The 13,873-nt window shown below is 32.8% G+C and overlaps 1 protein-coding gene across 2 annotated transcripts in view; it reads right to left on the minus strand.

The window, feature by feature from the left end:
• Window positions 1-13,873, minus strand: part of LOC115884137 — a 53,768-nt gene that overhangs the window by 23,094 nt on the left and 16,801 nt on the right. For both annotated transcript variants that reach the window (XM_030902644.1, XM_030902642.1), the window contains 4 exons: window positions 12,951-13,128; window positions 10,131-10,366; window positions 3,616-3,721; window positions 615-771 (listed from right to left, as the gene is read on the minus strand). In XM_030902644.1, coding sequence (XP_030758504.1) covers window positions 615-771; window positions 3,616-3,721; window positions 10,131-10,366; window positions 12,951-13,128 — 677 coding nt within the window. The remainder of the gene's footprint in view (window positions 1-614; window positions 772-3,615; window positions 3,722-10,130; window positions 10,367-12,950; window positions 13,129-13,873) is intronic.

A 13,873-nucleotide genomic window follows, 5' to 3' on the forward strand; every position in this document is an offset into this window, starting at 1 on the left:
AGTTTTAGCTGATCGGAAAGAGTAGAAAAAGCTTAAAAAGTCAGCGAAAACCGCATCTTGATATCTTTTTTCAAACCGAAAATATTAGCAAAATTATAATAAATACCAAAAAATAAGCCCTTGATACCTGAACACGGTATCAGTAGCCCTCTTGATTATGCCCATTCTAACAAAAAGATACTAAAGAAGAAAAACTAAGATAAAAACAGTTAGTTTTTACTCAGGTCAAAATTTTGTAGGTGGCGCCCTCTGCAAGTAGGAGTCATTTTCTCATGTCAAAAAAAAAACTCCACCATTTTTCATCCAAATATTGATACTTCAGGAATTATTTAGAAAAAATCGAAATAAAAATGAAACTTCTACACCCTGTATCTCCGAAACTAAGCATTTTAGGACACAATACGAACTTTATTGCTTATTTTTATCTGCAGAATATGCCGCCAAAGTCTCCGGGATACAGCAAGGACCACCTGTTTAATCTATATGGTGAAATTTAGTTAAAATTTAAATTTTTTTGATTTTACGTATGACTTAAGATTTAAGTCTTTTTGAAACTGATGATTTGTTGCAGGTCTATTTGCACCGACCAAACCAAACGAAAACCTTTTACTTACGTATAAAAAGTTGGTCTCGGAGCCGAGCTCGACTGATGTGGCTTGCGTAGCCGTGTGAGCTTTAAAATTGATGGACATCTCTTCAAATCTTAGTTCTGCTATTGACTTTCGTTGTACTTCTATATCTGAGTCCTCTTTTCTATCCCAAAATGGTTCTCTAGAATCCAAACAACACAAAATAGTTAAGCAGACTGGCAGTTACTTCCGGCTAAACCGGAAGTGTTACAGAACGTACACTGAAAATGGCATTCGCCTAGACTAGAGCATACAGGGTGATTCAAAAAACATGTGCCATCTCTCGTGGGGAGATTCCTCACGTAAAAATAAGATTTATTTTTCCTATCAACATAGGTCCGATTCTGTTTTGTTTCGTAGCTGCAGGGTGCAAAGTCTTAATATTTTTTCGATTTATTATAATTTTCTTCCAAGTATCGAGTGTCCCACTAAGAATAGCTCTCGACTGTATCTCGAAAAGTATTAGCCGTAGGGCTTACGGAAAAAAATATTTATAACTAAAGGGGCTATGAGAAATTGCTGGAAATTATTTTCAAGTTTATAAAACGGCCACTAGGTGGCGCAACTTCTATGGAAAATAAGAAAATATATTTTTACAGAATTTTGCCTAGATAATGGGTATAAATAATAATAAATAATAGCTTCATAATCTTCAGTAAATTTTGGATTTTTTTTGTTAGAACCATATTCCCCTATCTGCTAAAATAAAGTGGTGGGGGAAGGTGAGATATATCTTTATTTAAATGTTAATAACTCCGGATTGGATGATCAGAATCCAACAAACGAGGGCTCGTTAAAAAGAGCGTTTCTTACTCTATATTATACCATAAAAATAATAATAATAAGGTTTTGAACGTAGACGCTAGGGGGCGTTGTCTTACAATTTAACAAACATAGCGCGTTTTTTCAAAAAAAATTAAATACGATAGTATGTGTTATTTTAGCTGTTAGTAAAGAGTAGTAAAAGCTTAAAAAGTAAACGAAAACCGCATCTTGATATCTTCTTTCAAACCGAAGATATTAGCAAAATTATAATAAATACCAAAAAATAAGCCCTTAATTACCTTAGCCCTCTTGATTAAACCATTTTAACAAAAACATAAGACAGAAACAGTTACTTTATTTTAAAATCGACGAAATACCAAAATACCATAATACCAGATGTATTAATATCTAATAATTAAGATATTAATAATAGTGAACAAGAAACGATGATACAGTGAAGTCATGGTAGGCTTTGGAAAAAAGTTGCTTTTCGCGTAACAGTATAAACGTCAAATTGTTTACGCCCCCTAGCGTCTACGTTCAAAAGCTTATTATAATTGTTTATACGGTACAATATAGAGTAAGAAACGCTCTTTTATACGAGCCCTCGCTTGTTAGATTTCGATCATCCAGTCCAGAGTTATTAATATTCAAATAAAAACAGATCTAACCTTCTCCCACCACTTTATTTTGGTAGATAGGGGAAAATGGCTCTAACAAAAAATATTCATAATTTACTTAAGATTATGAAGCTGTTACTTATAGTACACCTTATCTAGGCAAAATTGTATAAAAACTCCATTTTCTTATTTTTTGTTGCAGTTGCGCCCCCTAGCGGTCGTTCTACAAACTTGAAAATAATTTCCAGCAATTTCCCATAGCCTCTTTAGTTATAAATATTTTTTCCGCAGCCGCTACGGCTAATACTTTCTGAGATACAGCCGAGAGCTATTCTTAGTGAGACACACCCTGTACCTTTTTTTAAGTTTACTACCTACCAAGAACCGCGATTTCCCGATTTTTTCGGTACTTTTGGATACTCACTAATTTTTGTTCAATGATGGTGCAATTCATCAATCAGAAAGCAAGGGATGGCTTTTTAAAGTAAAATGGATAAAAAATCGAGATTTTTAATAAAAATAATATCGAATTATTAAGTAATCAGTCATAAAAAAATTAACATGAACACAAACATGAACATAAGTAAGAAAAAAGTATAGATAACTTAAATTTCACATCAAGCAACATAAACCAATTTAACTGAATTTGAGACAAACGCCCTAAAATATTGAATTAAAAATGCAAATAACTATTAAAACATAACATAATAAATATTATAGGAACTTCAAAAGAGAAAAGAAGCAAGAACAATAAGAAATAGCATCATTACTTTTTTAGAAGAGTTTGATTTCGACCGCTGGAAAGTATCAAAGGACTTTCTCACGTAACAAAAAAATAATTTTTTAATTATTGTTACCGAGGCCCGGTTCTGTGATGGCCAAAAAGTTCTGAACCCTAATTGGTAGTATTAATTAGAGTTTCCAGAACCATACGAAAATATTTTCGTTCAATGATTGTGGAGTTCGTCAATTAGCAAGCAAGGGATTGTTCTCAAAAGTAAAACCGATAAAAATTGAGTTTCAAATGAAAATAATATCAAATTATTAAGTCATGAGAAAGTAAACATGAACACAAGCGAAAAAAAAGAAAACACATAGGTAGCATAAAAATTACACCAAACAACGTCAACCAACCTCGAAACCAACTTAACTAAATTTGAAAAAAAAACTTATAATTTTCAATTAAAGATGCAAATACCTATAAAAACATAACACAAAAAAATATAACTAATACATTCAGCAATATTATATTAAATAATAAAATAACATATTTAAACCTCAATAATTGCTAATAAACATTATAGAAACTTCAAAATAACTTCAGAAGTAAGAACAGTAAGAGATAGCATCACTACTGACTTATTTAGAAGAGTTTGATTTCGACCGCTAGACAGTATCAAAAGTCTTTAGCACGTAACAAAAAATATGTTTTTAATTATTATTAGCGAGTCCCGAAAATACCGAAAGAACCGGGAATTAATAATTTCGAGTCCCGGTTCTTTGATGTCTCAAAAGAATAGGAAACTCCCGGTACTATCGGTATCGGGATTTCCCGGTTCTGAACCCTAGTGCACACACTATGTTTTTAGTGTAAAATATACCTTAGATCCTTCCATTTTACGAGTTTCATCAAATTTTCAAACCAATCTTTACGATTCCTATCAGTTTTCTTTATTAACTGGATGTATTGGGGCATCAGTTCTAATCCTAAATTAAAAAAAAATTGTCTCAGATTTTTTAGGATTGAGTAAGGATAAAATAAAACCCATGTATAAAATTAGACAAGAAATAATTTATTTGATCTAAAAAGTTGCGGAAAAACGTTTCTTATTTCCGTTATTTTTAATAAATTTTAATTTAAGGTCGGCATGATGTTGAAAATGTATTATTCCTGTCAAAAAAAACATATGAATTCAAATATTCTTATTACATTATACAGGGTTGTTCACCACATACGACACGGAGTATTGTAACTAAACGATTAGATTTTTACAAATTGTACGTTTTGGGTTCGTTGAAGGACTATTAGAGCTACAATTTAAAAATATTTTTACAAGATACAGAGTGTCCCAAATGTGTAAAAAATATTATAGTTGTATTTTTTTAAATAGAACTCCCTGTATATTATTCTATTTTTAGATTCTACGATTAAAATAAAGGTAAATTTGATTAAGGTTTATCACACTTAAACCTTACCGTTTTTGAAATATTTTCAATTTTATAAAATTGCAGTAAAAATGTTAAGGCTTCATTTCTCCAAGGGTATCAAAGTTTTTAATACTAAATATTTACTGAAGATTATTTATTGATCAAATATTGTGTTGCAATAATAAATATACAGAGTGTCCAAAAATCTTATATTAAATAATTACTAGCTTTAAACGGCAACAACTTGTTTAATTAAAATGGAACACCCTATATATTTTACATGAATCAGATGCACAATGTAATTGTCTATCAAATTGTATTGTTCCATTTTTTACCCATCTCCTCAAGTTTTCATAGAAAATGCATTTTCTTATAATTTAGACTTCATTTATCACTATACCCTTGGAATATTGACATTTTAGCTTATTTTTAAAGATGTAACAAATTTTCAAAGGGTACAGATACTAATATTGTCGATATAATTCGCTTATTTAATAAAAAAAAAATAAAAAAAAACTGTTTAAATATTTTTTGTTACAGAGGACCAATTAATATGATTCCAGTATTCAAACTACATTAATTGACTGTTTACGTTGTAGTAATAATTGCTCCAAATACTAAAAAACTGAATTTTGTGTGTGTATTAGACAGTGTGGTAAAAAGTAACACCTTATAAATTTTATTTCATTTATTGACGAATGCTTATTTATAAAAACAGACACATTCATTTTCATAACTTATTATTATATTGATTTCTGAGCCAAATCCACATTTATTTAGAATAATTTATTAATTAAAACAATTTAAGTTTTGGTGTTTTTGGTAGGAAATAATGGTGGTATATTTAATTGATATACTCTTTTACAAAGATTTAAATAGTTTTTTTTATGCCAATGGGCTTGCAATATTTACCACCTGTACATTTTGTACATATTATGGTACTATAAAAAAATCTGAAATGTCAATATTCCATGGGTATAGTGATAAATGAGGTCTAAATTATAAGAAAATGCATTTTCTACGAAAACTTGAAGAGATGGGTAAATAATGGTATAATACAATTTGATAACAATTACATTGTGCATCTGATTGACGTAAAATATATAGGGTGTTCCATTTAAATTAAACAAGTTATTGCCGTTTAAAGCTAGTAAATATTTAATATAAATTTTGGACACTCTGTATAAGGTAGTAAAATTTTTATTATTGCAACACAATATCTTATCAATAAATAATCTTCAGTAAATATTTAATATTAAAAACTTTTATACTCTGGGAGAAATAAAGCCTTAAAATTTTTACTGCAATTTCATAAAATTGAAAATATTTCAAAAACGGTAATGTTTAAGTGTGATAAACCTTAATCAAATTTACCTTTATTTCAATCGTAGAATGCAAAAATAGAATAATATACAGGGTGTTCCATTTAAAAAAATACAACTATAATATTTTTTACTTATTTAGGACACTCTGTATCTTGTAAAAATATTTTTAAATTGTAGCTCTAATAGACCTTCAACGAACCCAAAACTTACAATTTGTAAAAATCTAATCGTTTAGCTACAATACTCCGTGTCGTATGTGGTGAACAACCCTGTATATAATACTAAATATACAGACCGGACCACCGTAGTAGTAACATAGGCAGAACCGGACGAATTAGCGTATACCCGTCCGCCGGATAAAAAGCAGAATTTGTATTTATTCGTGTTTTAATAGCCAAAACGAATACATAGATTCTCGCGACAGTTCTCGTGTAAATTTTTTTTTAAGTAAAATAATGGATGTTTACGAAGTTCGTGAGAAAATTCAAATTGTAAAATGGTATTTCCAAAATAGGTCTTATCGGGATATACAAACAATTTTTCCACAAACTTTTGTAAACAGGCCAATTCCATCTTTACCTACTGTATCAACAGTTATTAATAATTTTGAAACACATGGGTGCGTGTTCCCACAAAAACACAAAAAGCCTGATGTGTTCATTAATGAAGAACAGGAGTTAAAGCAAGTGTTCATTTGTGCTACCGCGGATCAAAATCCCACGTTTTCAAGTAATCAAATTGCTGAGGTGGTTGTCCTGCCCACAATGCCCGTATTGTTGTTGAACAATATTATATATTGTTCGTATTCGAATATTTGAACAATACTTTTCCCATCCGTTTAATTAGTGGATATGGAACTATTTTGTGGCCCGCTAGATCACCAGATCTTTCTCCCAATGATTTATTTTTGTGGGGTTATGTAAAATCCAAAGTGTATGGTCATAATAGGGCTAATAATCTGGATGAGCTTCAAGTAAAAATACGAGAGGCTTTCCAAACTATTAGCCCTAATATGTTAGCCAATGTCAGACGGGGATTTGGTTTGGACCACCTAGGCTTCTGTCTAGCACAAGAAGATGGTCTTTTTGAACACTTGTTATAACTTTTTTTTATTTAGAGTAATATTTTAGTTTTTTTTTGGGTTTAGAGAATTTATTTATTTTTAGTTTTGGCTTGTAAACACACTCAAATAATAAATATTTAAGTATTTTCATTTTAAATGTTACCTTAAGTGAAGGTAAACACTTAAAATGAAAATAATAAATACTCGGCACTCCTCGCGTCGTATTCCTAGTCTGTCACGACCGACCCGTCCAAGCACAACTGCAACTGCGTACTGCCTGACCAGCCGACAGTGAATCTCGAGTACGAACGCAAAACGGGTAAACGTAAATTCGTCCGGCAACTTGCTATGTTACTAGTAGCCTGGTCTTCTCTGTATAAGCGATACCAGTTGACCAAACACTATTAAAGACCACTTTAACTAAAGACAAAAAAAAAGTTTTATAAAAATTTCTCAAATCCTGGAAGATAAACCCATAGTACCAGTACTGGACAGCTCGCAGCAACATTCCGGAGAAGAGATTTAAGTGAAGAACAAGAACCCGAGACCTCCAGGAACGGAAAGGAAAATAAAATTCAAAAGATTACTGGAAAGTGAAGTTTGTCATCAATTACCTTAGTGAATTTTTCAAACTGCGACATTAAAATTAAAATGAACTCAAAAAAGTTATTAAAAAAATAAAAGTGTCATTGTTGGTGGTAATATTATTCTGTGAATTACTCCAAAAACTTTTTAATAAACATTTAAATAAGCATTTCAGTCAGCTGCAAAACTCATGCGTCGTCGTGCAACAAATACCGTATGATCGAAAAAAAATGGCGTCCAGTTGGCTGGGAAATGACGATCGATGACATTTCCCATATAAATTTACATATAAAATGACAGCGATCTTCATTTCATAGCCATCGTTGACGCCGTTTTTTCTCGATCATACGGTATGTCCACAAGTGCAGATCTTGCAGTGTGTAAAAGCCTCCATAAGAACAAGTCAAGATTGAGTGTCACATCATGGATCACTGAGTGATCCATTCCAAAAAAATACAGGAGTTAGGCAGGGATGTGTCTTAGCGCCTCTTCTATTCAACATATTTATGGCAGCGCTCTCCATTATAGTGGACAGCAAACTACAGGAAAGAGGATTGGGCATTAGATACAGATACGACGGCGCACATACGGCAAAATAGGTACTTTACAGCGACAAAACCATATTTTTTTATTCAAACTAAGCACAAAAAAACACAGCTAGTAGAATTCTATAAGTAACTCCCCATTTAAATCCGTTTATATTTTTTTCGAATGATAATTTATAAAAGCGCAGGCGGCTTTGCAAGCAGACATGTTTCTTATAAAATGGACAACAAAGAATGGCAGGCAAGAAGCCAAGAGGCAAAAGAAAGTGTTAAGAATAGAAAGAAAGCAATTACTTCTCAATTTTACTCAGAAATGGGATTGGTTGTAGACCATCCAAAACAGGGAGGAGGCAACAGTAATGATGGGAATACGGCCGCAAATTTTTTGATAATCCAGTGTTAGTGTCGGAAATAACAGGTGTCGATAAAGATTTAATTTCCAGATTTGCAAACATTCTGAGTGCGATTTCAAGTGGGCACTATATTAATGAAAACAAATTTAAGATTTATTGTCTTGAAACCGCTCAAATGTGTATACAGCTTTATGGATGGTACAAAATGAGTGCTACAGTATAAGCTGTTGCTCCATGGAAGTGATATTATTCGGTCTTTTCCTCTGCCTATTGGGCAATTATCCGAAGATGTTTTAGAGGCCAGTCATAAGAGTTACAAAAACTTAAGGTTATTTCATGCTAGAAAAACATCGAGAATTAACACCGATACGGACATCATAAACTGGCTACTTGTTTCATCCGATCCGGTAATTACTTCTTGTCGCAAAGATGTACAAAAAAAGAGGAAACCGTTTTCGGCGGTAGTCATCGGAATGTTAAAAGAACCCGAATTTTTAGGACAAATGTATGTGGAACAAGCTGACGACTCTGACTCTGACATCCAAGAGGAAGAAAACACATAATGCGAATAAATAAGGGATAAAATTTATTTTACCCTTTTTCATTGTTTTCCTTCTTTGTAACAATTCCAATACACTGGCAAAAAATAATTTTAGGATTAAGTAAGACAATACGAATAAAAAAAACTTTGAAAAATTTTACACTACTAAATTTTATTCTTAAATCTACTTTCAACCTGTCTTTTAAAATTCTTTTTGACCAATTTACCAAGGTAGATATGCAAGTAAAAATTAAAGTTTCCATTCAGAATATTTCTTTTTTATAATAATAATTATATCTAGTTTATTACCGTAGGTATTGGTGGATTTGGAAATTTTGTTACACACTGTATATAAATTATAAGCCAAATTAGGTCTATATTAGAAATATATGGTTAGTTCTGTACTAAAATATGCTTTGCATGTAAATTCTAAGTTAAATACCAAATTAAATCCATGAAAATGTTTTTGTCGCTGTAAAGTACCTATTTTGCCGTATGTGCGGCGGTCTGTTCAACATAAAAAGACTCAGGGCAAAAACACGTACAAAATTCATCACAGAACTCCAATACGCTGATAACTGCGCTCTAGTTGCAAAAACGTTACAGCAATTACAAGAAATGTTGAACACATATACCTGGGCATACGAAGCTTTGGGCCTTAAACTCAACATCGATAAAACTAAAATCATGTGCAGTCCCCCCGAAGATCACAACAATGTTTTAAAAATCGGAGAAGAAGAATTGGAATATGTAGCGGAATTCAATTACCTCGGCAGTTTGATTTCGGAAAAGGCCAATATCGACTCCGAAATTCGGCGGGATTTTAGATTTGGGATTAGCAGCGCCTCAAGAGCATTCTGGAAATTAAAAAAGACAGGGTTTTCTACAATCATGACTTTAGCACAAAAACAAAACTTGCAGTGTACCGAGCAATAATAATCCCCACCATGCTATATGGAAGCGAAACCTGGGAGCCGTACCGCCGATACATGAACGTATTAAACAAGTTGCAACAGAGACACCTTAGGCAACTCTTTAGAATCAAATGGTTCCACCATGTCTCAAACGTATCGGTCCTTGAAAAAGCTACCTGCGAGAGCGTTGAAGTCATGATTACGAAATCCCGCTTAAGATGGGTTGGTCAAGTATGCAGAATGCAAGAAAACTGCAACCAAAATCTCTGCTTTACGGTGAGCTTGTAGATGGTAAGAGAAAACCGGGTGGACAAATCAAAAGGTACAAAGATATTTTCCACGAAAACTTAAAGGGGATAATGCAGAATGAGTGGGAGGAAGCAGCGCACAATAGAACACAATGGAGAGGAATTATAAACTCGGTTAACAGCGACAAAAGTAAAGAGGCAACAAAGTAATGAGATTTTTGAATGTCCGAAGTGCGGAAGAGAGATAAAATCGCGTATAGGGCTTTTCAGTCACAGAAAAGCTCATGAAAGAAAACGCTTTGCGCAACAATCTTCTTGATGCGTGTCAAATACTCGTCAGCGAGTAATGACAGTATGTATGTAGTAGTTACACAAAATTAACTATTTTGTTTACCAGCAGATAGCGCTTCCAATTTTTTCACCTGGTCCGCTTGGACAATAGCACCGGTCTCGTAAAAAATATTGAGGGCGTCCAATAATAGCGGGGTGGCTTTACTTGGTTCACCATTATTGAGATAAAACTCGCCCAAGTACCGGTACGCTTGGGCCAGATAAAATTTCAAATTGTGTTTTTCGGCCACTTCCTTGAGATGTTGCAGATGTTGGAGTGCCAAAGTTGTATTTCCGGACCTACATATTTTGAAAAGATCGTAATTACTATTGGAGGAACGGCAACATTGTCAGTTTCATACTGTTGCGAAACCAGTCTGTGAAAAAACGTAACAATACATACAAACTAGTAAAGAAATAGCCAAAGTTTGCGCAGTTGAAGACTTGAAGTAAATAATGTTCTAAGTGCCAAAATCATTATTTCGAGATAAACAACATTTTTGTTATACAGGGTGTCCTAGAAATAAGTGCAAATATTTTAAGAAGTGTTAGATCTCGATAAAAAAAAATATTTTCTCTTTATCTTTTTTCAAATAAGTCCAAAATAACGGAGTTATTTTACTTTAAAAATTTACAAAAAAATGATTTTTTGCTAAAACTTTGAGTCACTTTTGCTAAAACTTTGATTGCCACTGAATCTTTTCTGGATTTTCTTTCTTGTAAATTTAATCTAATATATACTGTTTGACCAGCGGATCTGAAGCTACGGAAGGAATGCGAGAAAAAAAATCGATATTGCCACGTTTATCTATAAAATTCCAAAATTGCCAGACATGAACTATAAATTTAATATATTTTTATTATATATAATGTGTTTAGCATATATTCTGACGTATATTACTAAGGAATTTTAACGTAGTTCATATTGTTGGATATGTTTTATTTAATAACTTATTTTTTTCATTCTGTATAATCTGCTTATTACGAAAGGTGAAGATATTTCAACGATATCATTGGCAAACCGGCATCGCCCCGCATGGCCGCCTATTCATCGACCATGATTGGCGAGAGTACGTCACAGGATTTGTTACCACACGGTTGCCATGGCTTTTACGCCTTTCCTATTCGCTAGCCTTATCCCCAACTTCACGGTTACTTCTGAAAAGAGTAGAAATATTGAATACTATTGAAGTATCCAGTGGCGGTGTCATTCTTTTGATCATTATTACTTTCTTTCATTATTTTATACCGGTTATCCTAAACTTTATTCCTATATTTTTCGTATATTTAATAATTAAAATGTGTTTTATTGTTTTGTTATCTTGTTATAATGTTTTTTGTTCGTAGTTTTTAAGTGTTTTAAAATTAATAAATTTGTTAAGGGTAAGAGGCTACATAGCCAGGACAAGAGAAATACTAGCTAATTTATATAGGTAAGTAGAATAATAATAATGTAATTATTAGAACCGTGGATGAAATCTCATTTGGTTTATTTCCTTGTGTTCATAACAGGGTTTGCGACGAAGAGCTACAGAGAGTTCGCTTAAGTTGCCGCATAAACGTAAACTTGAGCGGATATCTCTTTATACCGGAGTTAGCGTATCGGCTATAAAAAAATTCACACAAAAGAAAAAAAAAAGACTGGAAACTTACCCCGATAAAATGATATCCAGCCCTGGAAAGAAACGGCTACGTGAGCTCGACGACTTTGATTTCCAAGTGGTCAGGAATTTGATAAATAGATTTTATCTCGAATTCAAAGTCGTCCCCACAATTAGAAAGCTTTTGCAAAAATTGCATCAGGAAGAATCGAATTTTCCTTTGGCAGGGAAACGCTTAGGGGGTTAGTAAAATTAAATGGATTTTTTTGGCGTAAATGTCAAAATAACAGATAAATATTAATGGAGCGGCCCATTATATTGCAGAGAGAGATATAAATATATACGCGAAATTCGAAAATATCGCCAAGTATTATCTATTTGGATGAAACATGGGTAGACAATGACCTAACCTTTAAAAAGTGCTGGCGGAGCGATACCATATCTGGTGTAATAGGCAATATTGGATCTACTGGTGAGTAAAATTATGTTTTGTTTGCGCTTCCAAAGTTAACTATTTTCAAGATTTTTTTTGCTGGAAATAGTTATATCTAAAATTATGTATTGTAGACAAAAATATAGTTAGTACAGATATATAAATAAATATACCTCAAGACTCAGTCTTGATCATCTGCTGATGATGTTAACATGGTTAGCGAAACGTACGCCCAGTGTAAAAGTAAAAGTGTTTTGGTGTATTGTGCTGATTTAGTGTTTTATTTTGCTGTGTAACACCAAAGGTTCCAACCCCCAGCTGTAATTATTTCTTATATTATATTAACAACACATAATAATAAAATTATTCAAAATATTTAAGGGAGCTTTAATAAAAGCTTTTAGTGTGTTTATCTGCTAACTCAACAGTAACGATTCAAACAGAATAAAGTTTTTTGAAAAAAAATTATTAATCAGAATTTATATTTATGATACACATTATTTTCATAAAACACCGTACGCCCATGCCTATTTTATGAATGAAATTGGGCGTGTCTTGTTTACAACTGCGTTCCCCTGCCGATACCCCGTAGCTACAGATCCGTTGGTCACACTATATGTTGCTATATTATCAAGAAATTATGTTTTTTAACTAAAACCTAAAAAAAATTCAAAAAATTTCGAATTTTCAAATTTTTTTTTGCGAAAAAAACCTCATAGGCGTGTTTCTGGGGCTGAACTATACTACCAGTTAAAATACTTGCACTTATTTCTGGGACACCCTGTGTATATAAAAGTATTTTGCATGAACTGGAAAATAATAGTAAATAGGTATAAAAGAATTTACATACATAAGGTAGGCCTTAGACAATTCAACTCTGGCTTCGCACATGCCTTTGTTCGATTTCAGTTTGGCTTGAATATAGTAGGCCTTGTTAAACGTGCTAATGGCGCTCTTTAAATGGGACAAGTTCAGCTCGCACTGCCCTTTCAACAATAATGCCTCCGTTTCTCCATCGTGAAAGCAAGCTAAATCAAAATAAAAAGATTTGTTACAATTTAGAAGCGGACTGTTATGTAAAATTCTGTTATTTTACAACGGTTATTTATAAATAATAAGAGTCTGTAACAGTGTAAAACAGGGTACACACTATGCCAGAAACTAGTGATGGGCAAAACTGTTATTTTTAGATAACAGTTGAAACTGTTATAGTTATTTATAAAAAACAGCTTAAAATAACAGCTTAAAAATAACAGGTTTCTTTATTTTACTGCTAAATATCTGAAAAAGTATGAGGCGGTCACCGCCAGGCGTATTAACGCAGTTGCAAGTTGCAACAATGACGTGCTCGGTGGTAGTATTTCAAGGGTGTCAAAACATTTCTAAATATCGATTGTTATCTAAAATACCTCTCTAAAAACGGTGGTTGTTTACAAATAAGCGCTGTTTACAAATTGCGATATAAAAAAGCCAAAATTCCGCCACTCGTCTATACCTATACATTCCGATCTACCTACGCCCTGCCCCTCGATCCGCGTAGATCTTGAATTGCGTAGCAGTGTACAGGGTGCATCTCACTCGACAGGCGAGAAGCTCTTAGTTATGATTTTACCATTTGCGGTCAAAAAATAGCAATATAAGAAAATGTGTAGTATATTCTTCATAAGTAAACCAACTACACACTAGAGTTCGAATTAATTTTACACTTAAACTAGCGTGTACCCGCAACTTCGTTCGCGTCGAATTAATAATTTTAATGGTGATGATAAAGCA

Source organism: Sitophilus oryzae, unplaced genomic scaffold, assembly GCF_002938485.1.
Source record: "Sitophilus oryzae breed Bouriz unplaced genomic scaffold, Soryzae_2.0 scaffold_2017_pilon_pilon, whole genome shotgun sequence".
In the NCBI taxonomy this organism is placed as follows: domain Eukaryota; kingdom Metazoa; phylum Arthropoda; class Insecta; order Coleoptera; family Curculionidae; genus Sitophilus; species Sitophilus oryzae.